The 27,614-nt window shown below is 46.8% G+C and overlaps 1 protein-coding gene across 1 annotated transcript in view; it reads left to right on the forward strand.

The window, feature by feature from the left end:
• The window catches only part of myom2b (myomesin 2b), a 118,266-nt gene that overhangs the window by 33,113 nt on the left and 57,539 nt on the right, over nt 1–27,614 (forward strand). The window contains exons 9-14 of the mRNA XM_052024836.1: nt 7,847–8,008; nt 11,833–11,974; nt 13,121–13,320; nt 18,998–19,051; nt 22,192–22,319; nt 25,477–25,660. Coding sequence (XP_051880796.1) covers nt 7,847–8,008; nt 11,833–11,974; nt 13,121–13,320; nt 18,998–19,051; nt 22,192–22,319; nt 25,477–25,660 — 870 coding nt within the window. The remainder of the gene's footprint in view (nt 1–7,846; nt 8,009–11,832; nt 11,975–13,120; nt 13,321–18,997; nt 19,052–22,191; nt 22,320–25,476; nt 25,661–27,614) is intronic.

Here is a 27,614-nt window from a genome sequence, read left to right on the forward strand (position 1 = left end):
CTTAAACCTGTGCCCTTTAGTTTTTGGTTCCCTTTCCCTAGGAAAAGGACTGTGTGCGTTCACCCTATCGATGCCCCTCATGATTTTATACACCTCTATAAGGTCACCCCTCAGGCTCCTACACACCAAGGAATAAAGTCCCAGCCTGCCCAACCTCTCCCTGTAACTCAGGCCCTCAAGTCCTGGCAACATCCTCGTAAATCTTCAACAGAAGGATTCACAAAACAGGCCGGTTTGCAGATCGGAGAATCGATCTGGTGTTTCTGGAGCACTGGGTTTGTGAAAACAATTCACCTTTCGAGAAGTTACATTGCAACAAGAGGAAATCTCTGCGATTTCTTGAGGAAGAACAAGGGAGATCTCTGCTGTGTCAATCCGTCTCCCTCAAGCAAGCTGTCACTTGTGTGTTGGGCCCCTTCTGTGTCTCAGCACGGACTGGACTTCCAAACTATCCCATCCGCTAAAGCCAATTGGTTGTGGGAAGATGTTATGTAGGTTTTTTTCTTCTGTTGCGAAGTATATTTTTACATGAAATTAAAGCCTTTCCTAGTTCATAAAATATATAATACAAAATATGACATATCTCCCCTTAGAATCTGGAGTATTGCATTCAACTCTGGTTGCCCCATTATAGGAAGGATGTTGAGGCTTGGAGGGGGTGCAGGAGAGGTTCACCGAGATGCTGCCTGGATTAGAGGGTATGAGCTATAAGGAGAGGTTGGACAAACTTGGGTTGTTCTCTCTGGAGCGTCAGGCTGCGAGGAGACTTGGGAGAGGTTTATAAGATTATGAGAGGCAGAGATAGACAGCCGGTATCTTTTTCCCAGGATTGAAATGTCTAATACCAGAGGGCATGCGTTTAAGGTGAGAAGGGAAAGTTCAAAGGAGATGTGTGGGGCAGGTTTTTTTACACAGAGAGCGGTGGGTGCCTGGAATGTGCTGCCTGGGCTGGGGGTGGAGGCAGATACGATCGAGGGGTTTAAGAGGCTCTCAGATAGGCACATGAATGTGCAGAAAGAGGAGGGCTGTGGACTTGTGACGGCAGAAGGGATTAGTTTAGTTAGCTGTCATTAGCTTAATTAGTTCGGCGCAACATGGTAGGGCCAAGGGTCGGTTCCCGTGCTGTCTTGTTGTGTTCTATTATCCTTCAGTGGTATAGCTTCCAGACCTTCGGTGCTGTCATTGAGTGAAGGGGGACACAAAGAGGCCCTTCAGCCCATTCAACCTATACTAGCTCATTCATTGAGTAACCCAATTAACTCCACTCTTGTATTTCCACTTTCTCTGATCAATTCTGCACACAGTTTCATTTGAGAGTTATTAGTAAATCTGCTCTCACCACCATTGGTTTATTACTGTCACAAGTACCTAGATACAGAGAAAAACTTTGTTCTGCATGTCATCCATACAGATCGTTTCATCACATCAGTGCACTGAGGTAGTAATAAGAAAACAGAATGCAGAATATAGTGTTACAGTTGCAGAGAAAGTGCAGCGCAGGCAGACAATAAGGTGCAAGGGTCATGGTGAGGTAGGTTGGGAGATCAAGAGTTCATCCTTAGCGTGTGAGAGGTCCGTTCAAGAGTCTGATAACAGCAGGATAGAAGCTGTCCTTGAGTGTGGTGGTACATGTTCTCAAGCTTTTGTATCTTCTGCCCGATGGGAGGGGGGAGAAGAGAGAATGTCTAGGGTGGGAGGGGTCACTGATTACGTTGGCTGCTTTCCTGAGGCAGCGGGAAGTGTAGACGGATCTGATGAAGGGGAGGCGGGTTTGCGTGATTCCAGCCCACGCAAACCCGATCATCTACCAGGCTCTGCATGCACCTGTTCTCCAATGATGCTTCACTGCAGGATTCCTCATGGAGGTCTGCAGAGTTGTGGGAATTCCCAACATCTGGCTGGGTCGACAGTACAGGGAACCCTGCTGCATTGATTTCAGTAGAGAGGAATGGCTGTGAGGGATTAAAGTATCAATCGGGTTAACATTTATGAATAGTTTAAATCACTGGCTGTGCCTCTGACCCAAGGTCAATGGAACCTCTCCACCTCCAGATCTTCTCCACTGATGTTCAGCCAGTGGCTCTGTACCACCTGTTCTCACTCCTGTCCCGTCAGTCATACTGGGGGAGCAGCCCTTCCCATCTCTCCCACCCCTCCCTCCGTGCCTGCACTGTATGACTGTATGGCACCCCTCCCTCCGTGCCTGCACTGTACGACTGTATGGCACCCCTCCCTCCGTGCCTGCACTGTGCGACTGTATGGCACCCCTCCCTCTGTGCCTACACTGTACGACTGTATGGCACCCCTCCCTCTGTGCCTGCACTGTACGACTGTATGGCACCCCTCCCTCCGTGCCTGCACTGTACGACTGTATGGCACCCCTCCCTCTGTGCCTGCACTGTATGACTTTCTCCAGCATCGCCACTTTTTCATCGAGGATCTGAAATTCACCATAAAGGCGACGTTTTTTAAACGCTTGTGAGAAAGCATTGCGCCAGCATTTTCAGGAGGGAAGACAGGGGAATGAGTAGCCTGCATGTTTTTTGTCCTCTGCGAGCAATGGAATTACAATGTAAAACTTTTCAAGCACAGAAAGAGGTCATTCTGCCAAGTTGGGCTTTAAATGGGAGCAACACACATCACGCTGGAGAGACTCAGCGGGTCAGGCAGCATCTCCGGAGGGGGATGGGCAGTCGACATTGTGGTTTAGTGTCCACTCCCCTCCGCAGATGCTGCCTGACCCGCTGAGTTCTTCCAGTGTGTTGTGTGTGGCTCCAGATTCCAGCATCTGCTCAACTTAAGTGAGAACGATCCAGGTCCCACTCCCTGACTTTTTTCCTGTGGCCTGTGCCCCCCACTACCCACCCCCCCTCCCCCCCCCCCACAAAGCCCTGCTGAAGCCCGGTGCTGTTCATTAACACAATCGTCCAACAGCAGGTGTAACGGTGGTTCAACATAATGTCCTTCCTTTTGTCTTGGATGCTTCTCATCATAACGCCCAGAATGTTGGTCATCTACATAGTCGATCTGGGTGAGAATGTACAAGGCATGGTGAGTGAGCTTGAACAAGTGGAATCATAGACAGTGAGGATGGTTTTCAAAAATTACAGGGGGACGTTGATCAGCTGGGTCAGTGGGCTGAGGAATGGCAAATGGAGTTTAATTCAGATAAGTGTGAGGTGTTGCATTTTGGGAAGTCACACCAGGGTAGGACTTTCAGAGAGAGATTTCTTCATTAGTCACATGTACATCAAAACACACAGTGAAATGCGTCTTTTGCGTAGAGTGTTCTGGGGGCAGCCCGCAAGTGTCGCCACGCTTCCGGCGCCAACATAGCATGCCCACAACTTCCTAACCCGTACGTCTTTGGAATGTGGGAGGAAACTGGAGCACCCGGAGGAAACCCACACAGAATGTACAAACTCCTCACAGACAGCGGCTGGAATTGAACCTGGGCTGCTGGTGCTGTAATAGTGTTACACTAACAGCTACACTACCGTGCCTGCCACAGGTAGACAGGGTGGTGAAGAAGGCATTTGGCATTCATCAGTCAGGGTATTGAGTGTAGGAGTTTTGACGTCATGTTGCAGTTGTACAGGATGTTGATGAGATCACACTCCGTACAGATTTGGTCACCCTGTTGTAGGAAAGATGCAGTTAACCTGGAAAGAGCATTTACAAGAATGTTGTCAGGACTTGAGGGCCTGAGTTATCGGGAGAGGTTGGGCTGGGACTTTATTCCTTGGAGCATAGGACACTGCGGGGTGACCTTATAGAGGTGTATAAAACCATGAGGGCCATAGACAGGGTGAATGCACTCAGTCTTTTTCCCAGGGAAAGGGAGTCAAAAACTAGACAGCACAGGTTTAAGGTGAGGGGAGAGAGATTTAAAAGGGACCTGAGGGGCAACTTTTTCACACAGAGGGTGGTGGGTGTGTGGCATGAGCTGCCAGGGAAGTGGGTGAGGTGGGTACGTTAACAACATCTAAAAGACACTTGGACAGGTCCATGGATCGGAAAGGTTCAGAGGGATATGGGCCAAACACAGGCAAATGGGATGAGCTTAGATGGGCACCTTGGTCGGCACGGACCAGTTGGGCCGAAGGGCCTGTTTCCGTGCTGTATGAATCCTGTCACTTTCCCAACCGCCCCCCTCACCTCCAACATCTGAACGTGTAAACCTCCTGCAGATTTTCCTGCACCCTCTTCAGGACTGTACTGCTGAGCAGTACAGTCCTGACTTATAACTCATTCTCCGGTGTGTCAACAAGAAACACAATTCACCACCGAAACCCATAGTTCTCACTTTAGGAAGAAAGCATTCTTCTCGGACATGGTCACCACCTCAGGGAAAGTGTATTCTTCCCAGGTGGATCTGTTCTAACTCAATGTGGCGCAGGAACCCTGGAACAGACTGTTCACCCTGTCAGTCAGATACTTGCAGAGGACATCTGTGTGCATGCTCCTTCTGTGCTGCTGCTGCAAAAGGCTAACATCCATGGCATTTATACCACGGCTATGTGTGCCTGTGACATAAACTTGAACTTGAAACAGTGGTGACTTCTCCCCGGATACTGTTGTGGCCATGACTGACATCTGCTGGAAAGATGCTGAACCACTAGACGCTGGTTTTTAATTTAAGTGGCTTGGTGGTGAAGAATGGTACTGATGGATCAGCTGTCTGTTGTTTTGGTTTTTGTTGTAGAAAATGATAAAAGTTGATAAATATATTTGGGATTTAGTTCTGATGGCAGACAGTTGTCATCTTGACCCCTAGGTCTTGATACTTGGAAATATTGTGATATCCAAATGACGGGTACATTTGCTAATGCAGGGTTTGATCAAGGGTGTCAGAAATGTTTTATCTCATTGTTTTCTTTACAATTGGGTGTTTCTGCAGTGTGCTGAGTGGCAGTGAACTGTTCCAGAAACCCCCTGGTTTTCAGTTCTATCGAAGTGACAGGTCCAATGATGATGAGTAACTGACCCAATCCCAAGGTTTGTGTCTGAGTTGGGTGGGGGATGGGATGGATTTGAAGATTTATCCCACACAGGACACACCCCAAGTACAGTGGTCTGCTGCTAAACCCACCTGAAACCCCCTAACTCTGCCTCGGACTATACTTTCCCTCTCTCTCAATTTGCACTAGCGTTGTTGTGTTTATTCTGCTGTGTAAATTGTGTATAATTTAAGTTAATTTAAGTTTATGTTAACTTGTGTCTGTAACGTACTGTGCTGCTGCTGCAAACAGCTGATGTTCACAGCATTTATACCCCGGGTGTGTGTGCCTGTCACAATAAACTTCAACTTGAGAATGGGTCATTCTCAAGGTTGCCCATTAAGCCCTTTAGTATTTGATGTTGAACCATAGAACCATACAGCACAAAACAGGCCCTTCGGCCCACCATGTTGTGCCGTCCATCAAACCACCCTCACACTACCTAACCCCTTCCTCCCGCATATCCCCCCATCCCACACTCCTCCACATGCCTATCCAACAAACTCTTGAACCCTTGCTTTAGAACCCTTGGCTATTGCACTCCTGGACTCTTCAAATGTATGTGGCATTACTCGCGGACAGAAGATATCTCTTTATGCAGATGAACTGTTACTTTATATTTCTAATCCGGAGGAATCTATCCCCGCAGTACTATCACTACTAGATCAGTTTAGTGTTTTTTCTGGCTATAGATTAAATCTTAATAAGAGCAAACTTTTGCCATTAAATATGCAAACCCCAATTTAAAGGCAATTACCTTTTAGATTGGTAACTGACTATTTTATGTATTTAGGTGTTAAAATTACCAAGAAGCATAAGGACTTATTTAAAGCTAATCTATTGCCTTTAATTGACCATGTTAAACAATTATTTACTAAATGGTCCCCATTATCTCTATCATTGGTAGGCTGAATTAATGCGGTTAAGATGAATATTTTACCAAAATTTTTATATTTACTTCAAGCGATTCCAACTTTTGTCCCGGAATCTTTTTTTGACACTATTGATTTTAAAATTCTTTCATATATTTGGCAGAATAAAAACCCAAGGTTAAGTAAGAAATATTTACAAAAACTAAAGAAGGATGGTGGTATGGCCCTGCCTAACTTTAGATTATATTTTTGGGCAATTAATATCAGATATTTAATTTTTTGGATACAGACTCAGATGTAATTCAATGCCCCAAATGGGTACACCTTGAGCACCAATCAGTACTTGGATTTTCATTAGTTTCTATTTTAGGAGCTTCACTCCCTTTTGCACTTAGCAAATTAAGTAAACGTACGAATAACCCAATTGTTAAACATACAATACGAATATGGTTTCAATTTGGTAAATTTTTTGGGTTGAATAAATTTAACCCGTCAAGTCCCATTCAATCTAATTTTTTTTCATCCATCCAGAGTTGACGCAGCTTTTTCCATATGGAGAAGGAAGGGAATAGAATGTTTTCGTGATTTATTCATTGATAACTGTTTTTCATCTTTTGAACAATTGTCTAACAAATACAATTTGCCTAGATCACACTTTTTTCGACATTTGCAGATTAGAATTTTTTTTAAAGCTACTATACCCTCTTTTCCGACACCTCACAAAACTGAAATTATGGATTTTAGGTCTTAATCCTTATCAGAAGGGCTTGATAGCAATAATCTATGATTTAATTATGAAAATACGTCCAGAATCGCTGGACAAAATCAAGAATGAATGGGAAGGTGAACTCCAGACATCTTTACCTACAGAGACTTGGAAGAAAATTCTTCATTTAGTCAATACATCTTCAATGTGTGCCAGACATTCTTTGATACAGTTTAAGGTAGTTCACAGGACCCATATGTCCAAAGATAAGCTAGCCCATTTTTATCACCGTATAAATCCTATATGTGATAGATGTAAATCGAATGTGGCTTCTTTGACACATATGTTCTGGTCCTGTCCTCTTTTGGAAAAATATTGGAAAGACATTTTTAACATTATTTCAAATGTATTGAAGATTGATTTACAACCTCACCCTATCACTGCAATTTTTGGATTACCAAGGATCGAGTCTGGCCATTTATCTGCTTCCACTTACCGTATGATTGCCTTTGTCACATTAATGGCCAAACGATCCATTTTGCTTAAATGGAAGGATCCAATACCCCCTACGACTTTTCAATGATTCTCTCAAACTAGATCATGTTTAAACTTGGAAAAAAATTAGGAGTGGTACTGTTGATCCTTCGCTTAACTTGGAAGATATTTGGAGTCCATTTATTCAATATTTTCACATGATGTAGATCCCCTTTCAATAACTTTCCAACTTGGAGGAACGGCGTTGACGACATAATGTTGCTCTGTTTCTTCTGAGAAATTTTAGTCCAGTCTTTTTTTTGTTTGTTTTTTTTTGAAATTTTTCTGTTTGGTTTGATATATTGTTTATAATTTTTCTTATTGATTTGGGGATTTTTTTTCTCTTTCTTTTTTATTTATATAATAATTTTTTTTCTTTCCTTTCATTTACTAAGAGATCATTGGATCTACAGATTTTTTATATTTTATTGTTTCTTATGATTATCCAGTCCATGATTGTTCTCCTGATCTCTTTGTATTACATGTACAAACATCAATGTTATATATTAATCTGTATTAATTTGAAAACTAATAGAAAGATTGAAAAAGCAAAAAAAAAGAAAGAGAATGGGTCATTCTGTATCTACTCAATCAGAGCAAGATTTTAGTCTTGTCATCAAATGAAGTTAACCAGCTTCGTGGCAAGACCTTTTCTGGTATCACTGAATTATTTATGAAGTGTTGATGTTGATTGGCCGGGTCTCTAACATTCCTTCCCCATGTGATTTTTCTAGACATTGAGATAAAGAAGTCTAAGTGGGCCACAATGCAGTACAAAGACGGCACTGCCATCCTGACCCTCCCTCACCTGAATAAAGATGATGAAGGCCTGTACACACTACGCTTGGTTACGAGGGGTGGCATCTCCCAACACAGTGCTTACCTGTTTGTCAGAGGTGAGAAACGCAGCCTCGCTTGTGAAGAATGTCTTCGGCTCCTTACAAACGCGCACCATGGGAAATGGGGGGGGGCGATGTGGGAGGGAAGGGTTAGATAGATATTACAGCAGGATAAAATGTCAGCACAACATTGTGGGCCGAAGGGCCTGTACTGTGCTGTAGTGTTCTATGTTGAGTGATGGAAACAGGCCCTTCAGCCCACAGAATCCCATGTACACTCACCCTACGCCGATCCCAGCTCTTCTCCCCACACTCCCATCAACTCCCCCCCAGATTCTACCCGCCCCCTCCCCACCCACACAGTGGGGGCAATTTACAATTGACAATTACCCACCAATCCACACGTCGTTGGAAACGAGCAGCCGGGGGAAACCCACTCGGTCACAGGGAGAACGTACAGACTCTGCATGTCCAGAGGTCAGGATTGAACCCGGATCGCTGGAGCTGTGAGGCAGCAGCTCTGCACCACTGCACCACCCCAGAATTTGGCTCAGTAAGAGGCAAGGCAGTGAGTGGGCACATCAATTGGTCAGGACTGCTCAGTGGTGCCCCGCAGAGGTCAGTGTTGGATCTGCCACAAATGATCACAGTCACTGATAAATTGATGGATGAGATATCTAGGTTTGCCCTGGATAGGTGCCTGGGTGAACAATGCAAGTGGTACGTTGAAGGAGGATTGTGGCAAATGGAAATCATTGAAGGCAAATGTGAAGACAACAGTTTGCACTTAACATAGAAAGTAGAATACTTCCCGAATGGTAAAATCATGGGGGTTTCATCATTAAAACACTGTGCAGGAAGAGAAGGCAACCAACATCGCCAATGAAATGTTAGTTAAATCTGAAGGATTAGAATACAGGGGTGTAGCTGTACACAGCTGTGTGAGACCACAAGTTGTAGACACTGGACCTTAGGAAGGATTGTCCTTGGAGAGGGGTCTGGATGGATTTGCCAGGTTGATGCCTGTATGTGATGGGTTAATTAATGAGGAAAGATTATACAGCTTGGTAATTGGTTTGTTATTGTCTTGTGTACCAAGATACAGTAAAAAGCTTTTGTTTGTGTGCCATCCAGACAGATCGTTCCATACGTAAGTACATCGAGGTAGTAGAAAGAAAACAGAATGCAGAATATAGTGTTACAGTTACAGAAAGTGCAGTGCAGGTAGATGATAAGGTGCAAGGGCCAAGATGAGGTAGATTGTGAGGTCAAGAGTTCATCTTTATTGTACAAGAGGTCTGTTCAAGGGTCTGATAGCAGTGTGATAGAAGCTGTCCCTGAGTCTGATGGTACGTGTTCTCAAGCTTTTGTATCTTCTGCCCGATGGAGGAGGGGAGAAGAGAGAATATCCGGGGTGGGTGGGGTCTTTAATTATGTTGGCTGTTTTCCCAAGGCAGCAGGAGGTGCAGACAGAGTCCATGGAGGGGAGGCTGGTTTGCTTGACAGACTGGGCTGTGTCCACAACTCTCTGCAATTTCTTGTGGTCTTGGGCAGAGCAGTTGCTGCACCGAGCTGTGATGCATCCGGTTAGGATGCTTTCTATGGTGCATCTGTAAAAATTGGTGAGGATTAACAGGAACATGCCAAATTTCCATAGCCTTTTGAGGAAGTAGAGGCACTGGTGAGCTTTCTTGGCCATAGAGTCTACATGGCTGGACTAGGACAAATTGTTGGTGATATTTACACCCAGGAACTTGAAACTCTTAACCACCTCCACCTCAGCACCACTGACACAGACAGGGGTGTGTACTTTGCCCTGCTTCCTGAAGTCAGTGACCAGCTCTTTTGTTTTGCTGACATTGAGGGAAAGTTGTTGTCTTGGGATTAGGGTTATACAGTATTTCCTGGAATTTACAAGGTTTAAGGATGCTTTGTTATAGGTTTCTGGCTATTGAAAGAAGTTGACACTGTGGGTTGAGAGAACTATTCCCACCAGTGATGTCGTTTAGAACAAAAATTGGTGGTGCTGTGGACAGTGAGGAGGGTCGACTTGGGCTATGAAATCGATCAGCTGGTAAATTGGCCAGAGCAATGGAAAATGGAATTTAATCCTGATCAGGGCAAAGTGATGCATTTTGGAAGGTCAGACAAGAATAGGACACGTACAATGAATGGCAGGGCCCAGGAATATTGAGGAGCAGAGGGACCTTGGTGCACAAGTGCAAGGATTGCTGAAGGTGACAGCACAGGTGGGGAAAGTGTGCGGGATACTTACCCTTCATTCGCCAAGGCAGAGAATATAAGAACAGGGAGGTTATATAAAGCCTTATAAGACATTGGTGAGCTTACTTCTGGAACACTGTGTGCAGTTCTGTTGCCACAGCAGAGAGAGGACAAGATTGCTGAGGAGAGGGTGCAGAGGAGACTCACCTGGATGTTGCCTGGGACGCAGTGTTTCAGTTATGAGGAGAGACTGGGCAGGCTAGGTCTGTTCTCCCTGGAGTGGAGGAGGCTGAGGGGGACATGATAGAGGGGTACAGGATCATGACGTGCATGGACAGGGTAGACGGTAGCAAACTCTTCCCCACAACAGAGGGGTCTGTAACCAGGGGGTAGGTTGAAGGGAAGAGGTTTACAGGGGACAGAAGGAAGAATATTCTTGTCCAGGGGGTTGTTGGGGTTTGGAAGGCACTGCCTGAGAGAGCGGTGGAGGCAGAGACTCTCACGGTGTTTAGGGAGGACCTAGATGAGTACCTGAATCGCTGAGGAAAAGAAGGGCATTGGGCCAAATATGGGGATTGGGATAGATGAGTGCTTGATGGCCTGATTGGCCTGTGTCCCTGTTTTATGACTCTAGGACTCTGTGGCACAGTCCAAATATTAGAACCAAGGCAATCAGCAGTGGCAAACAATCTGCTGGAGGAACTCAGTGGCTCAAGCAGCATCTGTGGGGGAGAAGGAATTGCTAATACTTCGGGTCGAAACCCTGTTTCAGGGTTAGGTCAGGCCACATTTGGAATATTGTGCACAGTTCTGGTCGCCCCATTACAGGAAGGATGTGGAGACTTTGGAGAGGGTGCAGAGGGGTTCACCAGGATGCTGCCTGGATATGAGGGTATGAGCTATAAGGAGAGGTTGGACAAACTTGGATTGTTTTCTCTGGAGCGGTGGAGGCTGAGGGGAGACCTGATAGAGGTTTATAAAGTTATGAGAGGCATAGCCAGACAGCTGGTATCTTTTCCTCAGGGTCAAAGTGTCTAATACTAAAGGGCATGCAGTTGTGAGAGGGGGTAAGTTCAAAGGTTTTTTACACAGAGAGTGGTGGCTGCCTGGAATGCGCCAGAGGAAGTGGTTGAGGACAGGTCCATGGATGGGAAAGGTTGAGAGGGATATGGGCCAAACGTGGGCAAATGGGACTAGTGTAGATCGACACCTTGGTCAGCATGGACTGGTTGGGCCGAAGGGCCTATCTCTGTGCTGTATGACTTTGAGAAACCACAGCTGCTTTAAGTGGTTACTTGGAGAACATTCCTACCCGATGAGTTCAGGGAAGCCGCCAGTTCTGCAGAACAGACACGAGTCCCTCCAGCAGACTGCTTGTTGCTGCAGAATGGAGCATGTTTCCAGGGGAGTCCAAGGGCACCAACGCACAGTTGGGAATATGACCAAGCTTCTAATTCTTTGCTCCAGCAAGGTATCCCAGACTTAGTCCCGGTAAACAGCCCTCCACTCCACTGTGCTATAATGTAGGTTGCCCGGATACATTTTCCAAACCTGTCCGTGGAAGAGTTTTGACTGTAGCTAGCACCAGCTTTGAGATCCTCACTGGGGAAGAGTGTGCAGGTTGACAGGAACATTCCCCTTCCTTCTTGCCCACACAGATGCCGCCGCCCCAGTGGCTGGAGCCCCAGGAGCACCAATGGATGTCACGTACTATGATGCCAACAAGGATTATGTCATCCTCACCTGGAAACCGCCAAACGTCACCCACGAGAGTCCCGTGATTGGATATTTTGTTGACAGGTATGAATGTTGTTGTAGCGGAGAAGGAAGTGGGGTGGGTGTGGTGGTCTTCATGCCGGAGTCTCAGAGGAGCCCAATGTCTAATGATTTGGTGAGCAATTCCCAAAACCGGTGGAGAATTCAGCTGACGGGCACCCTACCATTCTGGGTTTCCCTTTGCTTGTGAATCCAACGTGACTGTCGCCAACCTTCACTCAGAGTGAGAGTGACATCCCGGCTTTCAAGCGATGATGGACAAGAGACAATAAGAGCATTCGTCACACTCAGCAGTGAAACTCTGTCGTTGATGGAGCTCTGGCTGCTGAGAGAAGCCAGGAACCGGAGAACTATCTGCTGAATGGGTCGCCCTGCCCAGCACACTCTGCATTAGTTCCCCTTTCTGTAGTTAGTGAACGGGAAGAGCAGAAAATTCTGCAATTTATGTAACTCTGTTATCAATGGTTCTTTGTATTCTGAAAGATGCATCTTATCCCAGTTATTTCCTCCTCTTGTTTTGTATTCTGTGAAGGTTTGGATCCTCTGTTTCCTCAAGGATAGGTCATATATTGATAGAGTTATACAGCACAGAAACAGGCCCTTCAGCTCAACTTGTCCATGCTGACCAAGTTGCCTACCTGAGCTGGTCCCATTTGGCCCATATCCCTCTAAACCTTTCTGGAGGAAACCCACGCAGACACGGGGAGAACGTACAAACTCCTTACAGACAGCGGCTGGAATTGAACCCGGGTTGCTGGTGCTGTAATAGCGTTATGCTAACTGCATGGCCTAATTCTGCTCCTATGTCTTGTGGTCTGATGGACTTGTTCAGTGTTTCAACACGTTGTTAAACATTGCTTCTCCAGTGTTGACACTGCCTGGGCTGAATGTGTACTGCTTTAGAAGGAAGGTTAGGAGGTAAGGGATGTTCAGTGAGGGATCGTTGAGAAGTTAAGTACATATTTGTGAGACAACAAACGGAACTTGCCAATGGTGCGGCTGTTGTTCATGTTACTTGTTGCACGTTAAGATTTTGTAAAAGAAAATTGAACTGGTTTATATTTTGGAGAGAACCGAATGTGGATGTGACTGCACTCAGGTTCTGCTTTGGGAAGGTTCTGGTGTCTGTGCCAGATGTGAAGGTGCCAGCACTTCTCGTTGTTGTTGCAGATGTGAAGCTGGAACAGACAACTGGATCCAGTGTAATGACGCCCCGGTTAAAATTTGCAAATATCCCGTGACCGGCCTGTTTGAAGGACGTTCCTACACTTTCCGTGTGCGCGCTGTGAATAAAAGTGGAATCAGCAAGCCCTCCAGGGTCACGGACACCGTGACGGCCTTTGACCCTGCTGACTTCGCAAGGCTGCAGAGTGAGTACCTGACGTTCACAGACCGCATCCCAATTAACTTTGTACTTAATCTCATCTCCGTCAGGAGTATTTATCAGTTATTTAAAAAATAATATGGCTTTGAACTATCTCAAGGCACTGGCTCCATAAGAAGTAAGGAATGATGTCCTCAAACGTTCCGCAGTACAGGTGACGATACAGGATGTACATGCTAAACCACGACTGTCCCAGTGTCTACCTCGCGGCCGATGTAACCAGTGCCCGAGGTCTGGGCTCAGTTTGTGCATTTATCATTTGGATCAAAAACAACCCAGAACAAGAGGTCTGGAAGAACTGGAGGGCTTGAGTTATCAGGAGAGACCGGACAGGCTGGGACTGTTCTCCCTCGAGCGAAGGAGGCTGAGGGGTGACCTTATAGAGGTTTATAAAATCATGAGGGGCACCGATAAGGTGGGTGGTCACTGTCTTTTCCCCAGGGTAGGGGGGTCTAAAACTAGAGGGCACAAGTTTAAGGTGAGAGGGGAGAGATTTAAATGGACCTGAGGGGCAAGTTTTTCTCAGAGGGTCGTGGGTGTGTGGAACGAGCTGCCAGAGGAAGTGGTAGAGGTGGGTACAATTGCAGTGTTTAACAGACATTTGGACAGGTCCATGGAGAGGAAAGGTTTAGAGGGATATGGGCAAACACAGGCAAATGGGACCAGCTTAGATGGGCATCTTGGTCGGTAGGGACCAGTTGGGCTGAAGGGCCTGTTTCCATGCTGTTTGACTTGATGACTCGATGACTCTCTGATGTACTTCTGAGTGTCCTGTGAAGGTCTGGGTTCTGAACAGGTCAGGCAGCATCAGAGGAGAGAGAAGCAGTCAGCATTTCAGGTCGAGGATCCCATCACAGCTGGAAAAGTGAGGAAATGAGCGTGTTTCAAGTTGCAGAGAGAAAGAGTACTGGGGAGACCAGAGGCGTGTCTGATAGGGTGGGGAGCAAAGTCATCCTGGCAACAATCACTTTACAAAGCAGCCGTTGTAGAGAAACAAACTGAAACAGAAAGGTGCGACCATCTGAAAGATGACAACCAGAAACCCCTAAACTCATTCTCGAGTCTCGAGTGCCACGTGCCCAGGTTGAAGATGAGGTGTTGCTCTTTGAGCTCCTGTTGGGCCTTGTAGGAGGCTGAAGGCAGAAAGGTCAGCGAGGGCGTGGGGGCAAAGTGACAGGTGATTGGAAGATCAGGGTGTTCTTGTGTCTGGTAAACGGTCAGCCAATCGGCATTTGGTTTCTCCAACGTGGAGGAGGTGACACCTTGAGCAGTGGATGCAGTGCAGTGGATCAGCAGAGGTGCAGGTGAATCACTGCTTCACCTGGAAGGACCGTTCAGGTCCCCGGTTGCTGGGAAGCAAGGGGAGAAGAGCGTCTCCTGTGTTCATGGGAACGTTCCGTGAGGAAGGGAGCAGTTGGTGGGGACAGAAGAGTGGACCAGAGAGTCGGGGTGGAAACATCCCTTCAGAATGCTGAGACGGAGAGGGGGATGTGTCCGATGAGGGGTGGCAGAAATGGTGGAGGATTATCTGTCGAGGGTGGAAGCTGGTGGGCTGGAAGGGGAACCGGGTAAGAACAGGCGTGTAGGAAATGTTGGAGACCTGTCAATGGTGAGAGAGAGGGAGCCGCTGTTCAGGAAACAGTGAGGCCTCTTACAGACACTGGTGTGGGACGTCTCATCATTCAAGCAGAGACAGAGAAAATTGGAGATTGGAATGGAATCCTTACAGGAAGGAGGGTTGAAGGAGGTGGAGACACTGGAGACGGCAGATGCTGGAACCTGGAGCAACAAACAATCTGCTGGAGACACTCAGTGGGTCGAGCAGCATCTGTCGATCCACGCCCATGCTTAACAGTTGGAGAGGTGTTCTTTTCATGAAATTCTGCACCCTTTTTTCTCCAAGCATACCTTTGCTCATTGCGGCCAAAAAGTTCTATTTTAACTTTATCAGTCCACAGGACTTGTTTCCAAAATGCATCAGGCTTGTTTAGATGTTCCTTTGCAAACTTCTGACACTGAATTTTGTGGTGAGGACGCAGGAAAGGTTTTCTTCTGATGACTCTTCCATGAAGGTCATATTTGTGCCGGTGTTATTACACAGTAGAACAGTACACCCCCACTCCAGAGTCTGCTAAATCTTCCTGAAGGTCTTTTGCAGTCAAACGGGGGATTTGATTTGCCTTTTTAGCAATCCCATGAGCAGTTCTCTCAGAAAGTTGTCTTGGTCTTCCAGACCTCAACTTGACCTCCACCGTTCCTGTTAACTGCCATTTCTTAATTACATTAGGAACTCAGGAAACGGTTACCTGGAAACATTTTGCTATCTTCTTATAGCCTTCTCCTGTTTTGTGGGCATCATTTATTTTAATTTTCAGAGTGCTAGGCAGCTGCTTAGAGGAGGCCATGGCTGCTGATTGTTGAGGAGTCAGGGTATTTATAAAGCTTTGAAATTTGCATCACCTGGCCTTTCCTAATGATGACTGTGAACAAGCCATATCCCTAACAAGCTAATGAAGGTCTGAGACCTTGGTAAAAGTTATCTGAGAGCTCAAATCTCTTGGGGTGCCCAAACTTTTGCATGGTGCCCCTTTCCTTTTTTTCACTCTAAAATTGTACAAAACAAAAATAATACACCAATCTTGCTTAAAATGTTGAAAAGAATGTCTCATCTTTAACTTTATGACTTTTGGAGATCAGTTCATCTTCTACTCACTTAACTATTCACAGAAACAGAAATTTTGACCAAGGGTGCCCGAACCTTTGCATGCCACTGTAAGTCCAAGGATAGGAGAGGTTTAGAGGGCTGTCGGCCAAACGCGGGCTGATGGGACGAGCTCGCTGGGCAACACAGTTGGCATGAACGAGTTGGGCCAAAGGGCCTGTTCCTGTGCTGCATGTCTCTGTGACTATCAGTTCTTTCTTCATCTTCCGACGTTCCATCCAAACCTCCATCTCCCCATCCAAAATAATGAGACATCTGTTAACGTGTTCCAGTGAGCTGCGGGGATGTCAACAGCTGTAGGCAGAGTCCGTTGTTTGAAGGGAAATGGATGGCAACCTCTGGATCTTCTTGTTTAACTGCAGGTGCAGATTCCAGATCCAAGCACCTTTTACTGACAAATGTCCGCAAACGCTGGTGCTTCTGCTTTTGTTTCAGCTGCAACACAGATTACAAACCAATGAAACTGGTGAGCAGCAGGAGGCCAAGTGCTGCCTCCACTGTTTCACAGGGGAAGGAGGCATTTGGCAGCGTCATACTGCTGTTGTGCCACAGTGGTACGGCAGGTAGAGCCGCTGCCTCACAGCGCCAGAGATCCAGGTTCGATCCTGACCTCGGGTGCTGTCTGTGTGGAGATTGCACGTTCTCCCTGTGACTGGTGAGTTTCCCCCAGGTGCTCCCACATTCCAAAGGCAGGCAGGTTGTGGGTTAACTGGGCACTGTAGGTTGTCCCCAGGGTGTGGGTGGGGGGTAGAAACTGGGGGAAGTTGCCGGGAATGTGGGGAGAATAAAGTGAGATTAATGTAAGGTCAGCGTAAATGAGTTCTGGATGGTTAGCACGGACTCAATGGACCCAAGGGCCTGTTTCCCTGCTGTATCTCGCTATGATTCCATGATTTACCCCTCAGCACCACTTCAACATGCCTGATACTCTTGTCAGAAAGTTAAAATGCAGATAAAACCCCACCTCAATGAAGGAAAAGCTTTGGAAAAGCTTTCCTGATGCAGGGTTTTGACCCGAAACTTTGACAATTCCTTCCCCCACAGACGCTGCTCGACCCACTGAGTTCCTCCAGCAGATTGTGTGTTGCTCCAGATTCCAGCCTCTGCCGTCTTTGGTGTCTCCAGAGGAAGTGTAGCCCAGCTTTACCTGCTAACTGTTGCTTTTTAATCTCTGCTCAGAAAAAAATCTGCTGAATCTCAAAAAACAGAGTTAGAGAGTGCAGATACTGGGACCCGGAGCAACAAACAACCTGCTGGAGGAACTCAGCGGGTCGAGCAGCATCTGTGGAGGGAAATGAACCGGTGACATCCAGACGAAGGGTCTCCACCTGAAACGTCAACTGTCCATTTCCCTCCACAGGTGCTGCCTGACCTGCTGAGTTCCTCCAGCAGTTTGTTTGAAGCTTAAAGAACTTTGTCTCAGTGTCCTTCTGTTGCTCTGTTCTTGTATCAAAATCAAGGTTCTTGTCATGTGCACAAGTACAGTGAGGTACAGGTACAATGAAAAACTTGCTTGCAGCAGCATCTCAGGCACGTAGGTACAGACAACACACAGATATAAATTGTACATAAACTATACCACACAGTGTAAAAAAAAGACTGTAAAAAGAAATCCTCAGTGCAAAAAAAAGGAAAGACACTGGTTGTGCAAGAGGTGGTCTTTAGAGAACTAAAATTATTTCAAAGCCATATTTATAACTTTTATTTCAAGTCTGTTGGATCTAGGTCCAGTCAGATGCAGTGCTCCCAATACGTACCTCGACTGGTCTCTGGTTTGCTGAATGTGCTGATTTATTTCGGCACCTTCTCACTTGTGGTCACCAAGTTGCTGTGCTCATCTACACTTGGAATTGGTTATTGGTTTATTATCGTCACATGTACTGAGACGCAGTGAAAAGCTCTCTGTTTTACATGCCATCCAGGCGGATCATTCCATACACAGGTACATTGAGGTGGTAGAAAAGGAAAACAGAATGCAGAATATAGTGTTACAGTTACAGAGAAAGTGCAGTGCAGGCAGACAAGTGAAGTACAAGGGCCACAATGAGGTAGATGGAGAGATCAAGTGTTCATCTTTAGCATAAGAGAGGTCCATTCAAGAGTCTGATAACTGCAGGATAGAATCTGTCCTTGAACCTGGTGGTATGTGTTCTCCAGCTTTTGTATTTTCTTCCCAATGGGAGTAAGGAGAGAGAATGACCGGGGTGGGAGGGGTCCTTGATTACGTCGGCTGTTTTCCTGAGGCAGGGGGAAGTGTAGACAGAGTCCATGGAGGGGATGCTGGGCTGTGTCCACAACTCTCTGCAGTTTCTTGCGGTCTCGAACAAAGCAGTTGCTGTACCAAGATGTGATGCATCCAGATAGGATGCTTTCTATGGTGCATCTGTAAAAATTGGTGAGGGTCATTGCGCACATGCTGAATTCCCTTAATCTTCTGAGGAAGTAGAGGCACTGGTGAGCTTTCTCGGCCGTATCGTCTACATGGCTGGACCAGGACAAATTGTTGGTGATGTTTACACCCAGGAACTCAGCACCGCTGATACAGATGGGGGTGTGAACTCTGCCCCGCTTCCTGAAGTCAGTGACACGTTCTTTTGTTTTGCTGACACTGAGGGAAAGGTGCCACCGGGCATCCTGCTGCTGCTGGGTGTGTTTGGGTCTTTCCTGTTAAAATTTATCACCAACATTTCATCTCCATCTTGATGTCCAGGGAAGGGAAAGCCCTGTTCCTGGTCCATTACAGGGAAGGCATTGCCTCAGGGACACAATCCCACCCACACCCCCCGCCCCCCAAAGACTGAAAGACTTTTGTGAAAAGGAGAAATGATTAGCATTTTGTTTAGATATTTTAATTTTTGTCTTTTGTTGTAAAGGTTCTTGATTATTTTTGCTTCATATTCCTTACTGGACAAAGTTTTTATTTTGGTATTTCTTTTCTCAGCCATCCATTTTGATGCAAGCAGACAGATCATGATTTCCCAGGACGACTTGGAAGGTAGATACAATTCCAAATATAATTTTCTTGTTCATTTTAACTCTAGTTATTAAAACCTGGATATCACAGCAAGTATTGTGTGACTAACAAACGTGTGTATCACATTAATCTCTGCCACCTCATTTTGAGGACCAACCTTTTCTTTGCTGTGTGGAAGTTGATCAGAACACATTGGGATGGATTTTAGCGCAGTGCGAATGTTTAATGTGGAGATGAGCCTGCAGTCAGTCTTCAGCATCGAAATAAAAAGTGTGAGAGTTAGAAGACAAGCTGTTTGCTTGAGTTTATAGTTAGAGTTTCTTTCAAAAGAAAGGAGCAGGAGTGTCGTGCAGTTCCTCGAGTGGCCATCTCATAGCTCCGGGGCTGTGGGTTTGATCCTGACCTCTGCTGCTGTCTGTGTGGAGTTTGCACGTTCAGAGTTTAAGAGCCGTGAGGTAATGTTGCAGCTCTAGAGAACTCTGGTCAGACCACACGGAGTATTGTGTTCAGTTCTGGTCACCTCATTATAGGAAGGATGTGGAAGCTTTAGAGAGGGTGCAGAAGAGATTTACCTTTACCAGGATGTTTCCTGGATTGGAGAGCATGTCTTATCAGGATAGGTTGAGTGAGCTCGGGCTTTTCTCTTTGGAGAGGAAGACAATGAGAGGTGACTTGATAGAGGTGTACAAGATGATAAGAGGCATAGATCGAGTGGACAGTCAGAGACTTTTTCCCAGGGTGACAATGGCTAACATGAGGGAACATAATTTTAAGGTGATTGGAGGAAGGTATAAGGGGGATGTCAGAGGTAAGTTGTTTTACGCAGAGTGGTGGGTGTGTGGAACGCACTGCCGGCAGAGGTTGTGGGGGCAGATACATTAGGGACATTTAAGAGACTCTTAGATGAATGTTAGAGAAATGGGGGCTATGTGGGAGGGAAGGGTTAGATAGATCTTAGAGCAGGATAAAATGTCGGCACAACATTGTGGGCTGAAGGGCCTGCATTGTGCTATAATGTTCTAATTCTAATCTTTTTAATATTACTGTGAACACCCTAGCAATCTCTTCCCTCACCTCCCATGGTAACCTGGGGTATATCCCGTCTGTTCCCGGAAACAACTATCCTGACGTTTTTCAGAAGCTCCAATATTCCCTCTTTCTTAACCTCAACGTGCTCCGGCACGTTAGCCTGTTCTACACTGACCTCACATTCATCAAAGTCCCTCTCCCTGGTGAACACTGAAGCAAAGTATTCATTAAGGACCTCCCCCTACCTTCTCCGCCTCCAGGCATGTTTCCCCCTTTATCCCTGAGTGGCCCTACCCTCACTCTAGTCATCCTCCTGTTCCTCACGTCCATGTCGAACACCTTGGGGTTTTGCTTAATTTCAACTCACCAAGACCTTCTCATGCCCCCGTCTAGTTCTCCTAAGTCTCTTCTTAAGCTCCTTCCTGGCTACCTCGTAATTTTCAAGAGCCCTGCCTGATTTTTGCTTCTTAAAGCTTAAATATGCTTCCTTCTTCCTCTTGACTAAATGTTTCACCTCTCTTGTCAACCATGGTTCCTTTGTTGAGCACATATCAAAACATAATTTTAAAAGATGCTGTTAATTCCCCATCCAAACACACATCTTTTACCAGGTCTGAGAGAGAATTCCCTGGCAGAAATGCTGGCAATGTTGGCAGGCTCCTGCTCTGAGATCCGCCTGGAAATGTTTGCCAGAACTCAACCAGTTTGGAACACGTGCATTCAACGTTTACCAGCACCTGCGCTGACCAGTACTGTTGGCTCCATGCAGTGCAGCTGGCATAACCCAGCAAAACCTGGGTCATGACTGTATCAATGTCTCTGACTCACTTAGATATAATTGGTAATTGGTTTATTATTGTCACATGTACTGAGGTACAGTGAAAACTTTGCATAATGCAGAATGTGGTGTTACAGTTACAGACAAAGTACAGTGCAGGCAGACAATAAGGTGCAAGGGCCAAGATGAGGTAGATTGGGAGATCAAGAGTTCACCTTTATCATACAAGAGGTCCATTCAAGAGTCATAACAGCGGGACAGAAGCTGTCCTTGAGTCTGTGGTATGTGCTTTCAAGCTTTTATAGCTTCTGCCGATGGGAGGGGGGAGAAGAGAGAATGTCTGGGTTGGGTGGAGTCTTTGATTATGTTGGCTGCTTTACCGAGACAGCGAGAGGTATAGACAGAGTCCATGGAGGGGATGCTGGTTTCCATGATGTGCTGAGCTGTGTCCACAACTCTCTGCAGTTCTTGTAATTTCGGGCAGAGCAGTTTGCTGTACCAAGCCGTGATGTATCTAGATAGGATACTGAAATTAATACTATCACCTCAGACCATTTTATTAAAGAAGAGATAACTTACCTTGCTGAACTTTGTGTGCAGGACTCTAGCGGTGGAACTCAGTCACAGATTCGCCTGCCAGGAAGTTCACTTGCAAACGCAGGATCCCAAACTTGCCAGTGTTTCTCTCAGCCATAATCTGAATGACCACGTCAGCAACCCCCACCCAACTGCACCCCCTAATCATTTTTATGAGGACTTAGAGCTAATATAGCTAATGATATAGCTATAGATAAAATGTCGACACAACATTGTGGGCCGAAGGGCCTGTACTGTGCTGTAGTGTTCTATGTTCTATGTTCTATGTTTGAAACACCAGTTATCTCCTACAAATCAAAAGCTTGCTAGATTAAGGATAGGAAAAGTGAACCACTGAGTTTAGTTTCACTCTGAATTCTTGGAGCATCTTTTCCCATCCAGCTCTGCAGGAGGGTAGTGAGTGTGTGTTCATAGATGTCACTCTGGGATGTATTAACGATAATCTTGGACAGTAAGATGAAAATGGAAAATGTTAGAAATACTCAGCAGGTCAGGCTGCATCTGTGGGAGGAGAAACAGAGTCAATGTTTCAGGTCGAAGACCCTTCCAGAGAACTGGATGGTGATCAGGTAGATTCACCACCTTACTCTAGTTGTACAGCTAACTCCAAGTAACTGGGACCTCCCTCTTCTATCCACGTTCACGGGCACGGCAGTATTTCTTTAGAGCTGGTGCTTTTATCCACAGGCACATGTTTGTTGTTGGACGTTTACAAGTTAGAATGTCAGTTACAGTGATCCTTCTCCCTCCTCGACAGGGGATGTGAAGATCCCGGGCTCACCCACCAACGTCCACACAGCCGAGACCAGCAAGAACTACATCGTGCTCAGCTGGGATCCACCGGATCCACGGGGCAGGGACCCCCTGAAGTACTATGTTGAAAAGGTATTGGACGTGTATTTCCGCATGGGTCCAACATCGCTGTGACAATTTAATTTGGTTACACTTGAATCTTCAAGCTGTAACTTCAGTTTAAAATGCTGATAGGTTTATGTAAGGAAGGATGAAATTCAGCCTAAATGGGCTGCGATGTTCTAGATGGGTCAAATGACCTGTTTTGTGCTGTTTGCTCTGAGCAAGATTGAGGAAAATAGACCACAGTCTTTGCAAAGGGTTAACATCACCATGGCTGCAGTTCAGAACGTCACTCAAAAGGTTAACATCACCGTGGCTGCTGTTTAGAACACACTGGTTTGGGTGTTATTCACACATTGATTTTGGAGACTTGCAAAGCTGTAAGAGCCTTGTATACTTTCACGAGGTTCTGCAACATCTTTATAGAACCAAAAAAGAATGCTCAAACACTCAGCAGGTCAGGCAGAGTCTGGAGAAAGAAACAGTTAATGTTTCAGGTCGAAGACCCTTCATCAGAACTGAGAAAGAGAAAAAACTGGTTGGTTTTAAGTTGTAGGGAGGATGCAAGGGGTGTGGACAGGACAGAGGGAATACCTTGGGTAGGGGGAGGCCAGGGTTGGCTTGGGGATAAGATGTTGATTGGTTAATAGGGAAGTTAGAAAGGGAGGGAGAGAGAGAGAAAGAGTGTGTGTGATCAAAGGAACAAAATAGCTGTAAAACAAGGGCAGTTAGAGAGGGAAGGAGAAAGGGAGGGGACAGAGAGAGGGGAAAAATAGAGTGGGAAGAGGGAGGGAGGAAGGGCAGAAGGTGGGAGAAAGTGGGGGGAGGAGGGAGAGAAAGAATGTGATCAAAGGAAAGTAAAAGCTGTGAAGTACAGGACTGTGGAACTGACCAGTGGGCTGGGCTGGGCTGGTGGGGAACGGAAACCCAGGCCAGGGTTGAAGGTAGAGAACCTACAGCAGAAATGGTTGGTTCTGATACAGACCGAGAGATCGAGTGCCCTAAAGTTGTAGACTTGGATGTTGAGTCTGGAAGATAGACCAGGCAGAAGTTGAGGTGCTGTTCCCCAAGTTTATGTTGGGGCTCACTACAACAGTGCAGGAGGTCACAGACTATGAGGCCGGTGTGGGAGTGGGCTGGAGATAGAACCCAGGTGCTCTGCACACTGATGCTCGATCTCTGTTTTCTCCGGCACAGAGACCACACTGTGAACACCGAATGTAGCACACTAGATTGGAGGAAGTGCAGGTGAATCACTGCCTCACCTGGACAGAGGGATTGGGTGTGTGGATGGTGGGAAAAGGTGAACGGAAATCTCCCACGGTTGCATGGGACCCATAAGAAGGGGAATGGTTGGTGGGGCGGGAAAGCAGATCAGATACAGACACAGATTAGATTATTGTCACAAACACCAGGGTGCAATGAAACCCCTTGCTGGTGTGAAGCTCACAGAGTGAACAGTGTACGTGGTGATAACAAATACAACAATAAATACAGCGACGAGCACAGAACAACAGGACGGTGCAGAGACTGTCGTGCGGTCTGAGGCAGTGCAGACACAAATGCTGAAGTGACAATAACGGAATAACGGAGAGAGGGAGAGTTCAGAGTCCGGGAACGTGGCAGCACCGCCGGGAAGGGGATGTGAGGGAGGTGACTGGTTCAGGAGGCTGACAGCAGTGGGGAAGAAGCTGTTCCTGAGTTTGGACGTCGGGGCTTTCAAGCTCCTGGATCTTCTCCCAGAAGGTAGAAGAGAGAAAAGGGAACGGCCGGGGTGACAGGTGTCCCTGACGACACTGTCAGCCTTCCTGAAGCAACGCACGGTGAAGACGGACTGGCTAGAAGGAAGTGAGGAGCCTGTGACGGACGGGGCAGTGTTTACCGCTCTCTGCAGGCTCCGTCGGTCCAGAGCAGAGCAGTTGCCATACCAGGCTGGGATACAACCCATCAGGATAATTTCTGTAGCACAGGAAACCACGATGGTGAAAGGAGAGGGGAAGAGAATCTCACTGGAGGCAGCAAGGTTGTGAAGAAAGCGGAGGCTGGTGGGCTGCACGAGCGAACCAGGGAAACTCTGGGCTTGCTCTTTCCCGGAGATGGAGCAGAAAAACAGCGGTGTGGGAAATGGATGTGTAGGCTCCACCAATCCCTCCCTAACCCTCGCTGGGTTTTCTGTCTTCCTGCAATCCGATGAAGGGTCTTCAACCTGAAACTCGAAGCCCCCTGCTCTGCCGCAGATGCTGCCTGACCTGCTGAGTGTTTCCAGCATTTTCTGTTTTGGTTTGGATTTTCACCCTGCTTCAGACCTCGCCAGATATTCACCAGGCCTGACCAGAGACGGCTTCCCCCTTCCAGTGAAAGCTGCCAAGGGGGAGTGATCTCCCTTGAACTCACCCATGCGTGGAGCTGAGGTGAGCAGGGAACCTCCACCCAGCCCCGGTACACGGTGGTGAACTGTTGATGGTTCAACTTAACCTGTTTCCCAGATCCCCTCCCAACCCCTGCACCCATCTGAGGCTTCAACAGGCCGAGGTAGAGTTAAACAAAGCAGTGGGACAGCGGGTAGAGCCCCTGCCTCACAGCGCCCAAGACCCAGGTTCGATCCTGACCTCGGCTGCTGTCTATGTGGAGTTTGCACGTTCTCCCTGTGAGTGCGTGGGCTTCCCCGGGGTGCTCCGGTTTTCTCCCACATCCCACTGACGTGCGGGTCGGGAGGTTAAATGGCCACTGTAAATTGCCCCTGGTGTGTAGGTGAATGGTAGAATCTGGGGGGAATTGATGGGAATGTGTGGGAATACTTATATGGGCTTCATGTAGGATTGGTGTAAATGGGTACTCGATGGTCAGGGCAGACTGATGAGCTGAAGGACCTGTTTGCTTGCGTTCTATTTTCTGTATGTCCCTTCAGATATGGTGAAAATCATTCTCCTTATAACGCATCGATAGGACAGGGTTACCAGTGAGAGGAAAATCCACAAGAAGCAAATGTAAAACACTGACAACTCGTGTATTCAAAGATTCCTTTACAGATGTTGGAAACGGTTCTCCTGATGAGCTCTGATACTGTCAGCAGGTCGCTTGCTGACAGCAAAAGCAAATCAAGCTCTCCATTCATAACACTTCACTCCCAAACATTTAAACAAGTAACCAGACACTTCCTACAACCAGGTTCTCATTTCTCTTTCAGACGATGGCTGGGAGCTCCTCCTGGCAACGGGTCAACGTGGAGATCGCCGCAAGATCGCCACGACTTGCAATATTTGACTTGGTTGAAGGGAAATCCTATCAATTCCGTGTCTATGCCGTGAACAAGTCTGGTATGAGCGAGCCATCGGTGCCCACTGAGCCAGTCCTGGTCCAGGATCGCATCGGTAATGTTCCGATTCAAAATACTGTCAACTTGGTTCAGGATTGTTTACTGCGAACACAAGCACATCTCTTCTTGCACAGAATGTGTGGCGTGAGCACATCAGGAACAGAGAGGGGCCTTTGGCTTTCGTGTTCCCTCTGCTGTGTGACCTTTCTAACCTCAGCGACATTTTCTTCCACTGTCCCCATTTCAACAAGTTTTTCACCCACAGGGCGGTGCGGATGTGGAAGGAGCTGCCAGAGGAAGTGGTTGAGGCAGGTATAGGCACATGGATAGGAAAGGTTCAGAGGGATATGGGCCTTCTAAACTCTGGTCCAGAGCAGAGCAGTTGCCATACCAGGCTGAGATGCAACCTGTCCAGACACCTTCTATAGCACAGGAAACCATGAAAGGAGCAACCCCTTCAAAATGGTGAAAGGAGAAGGGAAGAGAACATGTGTTCTTACTCTCCTGCCCCAGGACTCAACCTGATGAACCTTCGTAGCCCTCCATCTGATTTAAGTACATCTTTCTATAGGTAGGGGTGAGATAAGGATAATGTTCAGTATTCAAGGTGTAGGCTCTCCAGGTCTCGATGTAATTGACTTGGTCTCCACAGCCCTCTGTGGCAACGAATTCCACAGATTCACCACCCTCTAGCTGAAGAAATTCCTCCTCATCTCATTTCTATAGGGATGTCCTTTTATTCCGAGGCTGTGCCCTCGGATCCTGGACTCTCCCACTGATGGTAACATCTTAAAGGGTATCATATCATTTCCCTTACTGATTGCTTGTTGTACCTGTAAGGTAACTTCCAGTGATTTGTGTACAAGAACCCCCAGACCTGAATACCAGCATCTTTCAATCCCTCACCGTTTCTAGTTGAAGGGTCTCGACTGGAAATGTTGACCATCCATTTAAAAGTCATTGAGCACTACAGCACAGAAACAGGCCCTTCAGCCCATCTGGTCCATGCTGGCCTGATCTTCAGCCTCGTCCCATCTACCTGCACCCAGACCATATCCCTCCAAACCCCTCCCATCCATGTACCTATCCAAACTTCTCTTAAATATTACAATTGAACCCACATCCACCACTTCCGCTGGCAGCTTGTTCCACACTCGCACCACCCTCTGAGTGAAGAAGTTCCCCTCAGATCCCCCTTAAATATTCACCTTTCACCCTAAACCTATGACCTCTAGTTCTAGTTTTCACCCAACCCGAGGGGCAAAAGCCTGCATGCATTACCCTATCTATACCCCTCATAATTTTGTATACCTCTATAAGATCTCCCCTCATTCTCCTGCGCTCCAGGGAATAAAGTCTTAACCTATTCAACCTCTCCCTATATCTCAGGTTCTCAAGTCCCGGCAACATCTGTGTAAATTTTCTCTGCACTCTTTCAAGCTTATTGATATCTTTCCTGTAGGTAGGTGACCAGAACTGCACACAATGCTCTAAATTCAGCCCCACCAACATCTTGTACAACTTCAACAGAGCATCCCAACTCCTGTACTCAGTGCCCTGATTTATGAAGGCCAATGTGCCAAAAGCTCTCTGTATGACCCTATCTACCTGTGACTCCACTTTCAAGGAATTCTGGATCTGTATTCCCAGGTCCCTTTGTTCTACGGCACACCTCAGAGCCCGACCACTCACTGTGTGAGTCTTACCCTGGTTTGTCCTCCTAAAGTGCATCACCTCACACTTGTCTGCATTAAATTCCATCTGCCATGTTTCAGCCCATTTTCCCAGCTGGTCAAGATCACACTGCAAGCTTTGATAGCCTTCCTCGCTGTCCACTACACCCCCAATCTTGGTGTCATCTGCAAATTTGCTGATCCAGTTTAAATTATCATCTAAATTATTACTATAGATGACAAACAACAAGGGACCCAGCACCAATCCCCATCCCTGCCGCACACCACTAGTCACAGGTCTCCAGTCAGAGAGACAACCATCTACTACCACTCTCT

This window comes from Pristis pectinata, chromosome 10 (genome assembly GCF_009764475.1).
Source record: "Pristis pectinata isolate sPriPec2 chromosome 10, sPriPec2.1.pri, whole genome shotgun sequence".
Lineage (NCBI taxonomy): Eukaryota > Metazoa > Chordata > Chondrichthyes > Rhinopristiformes > Pristidae > Pristis > Pristis pectinata.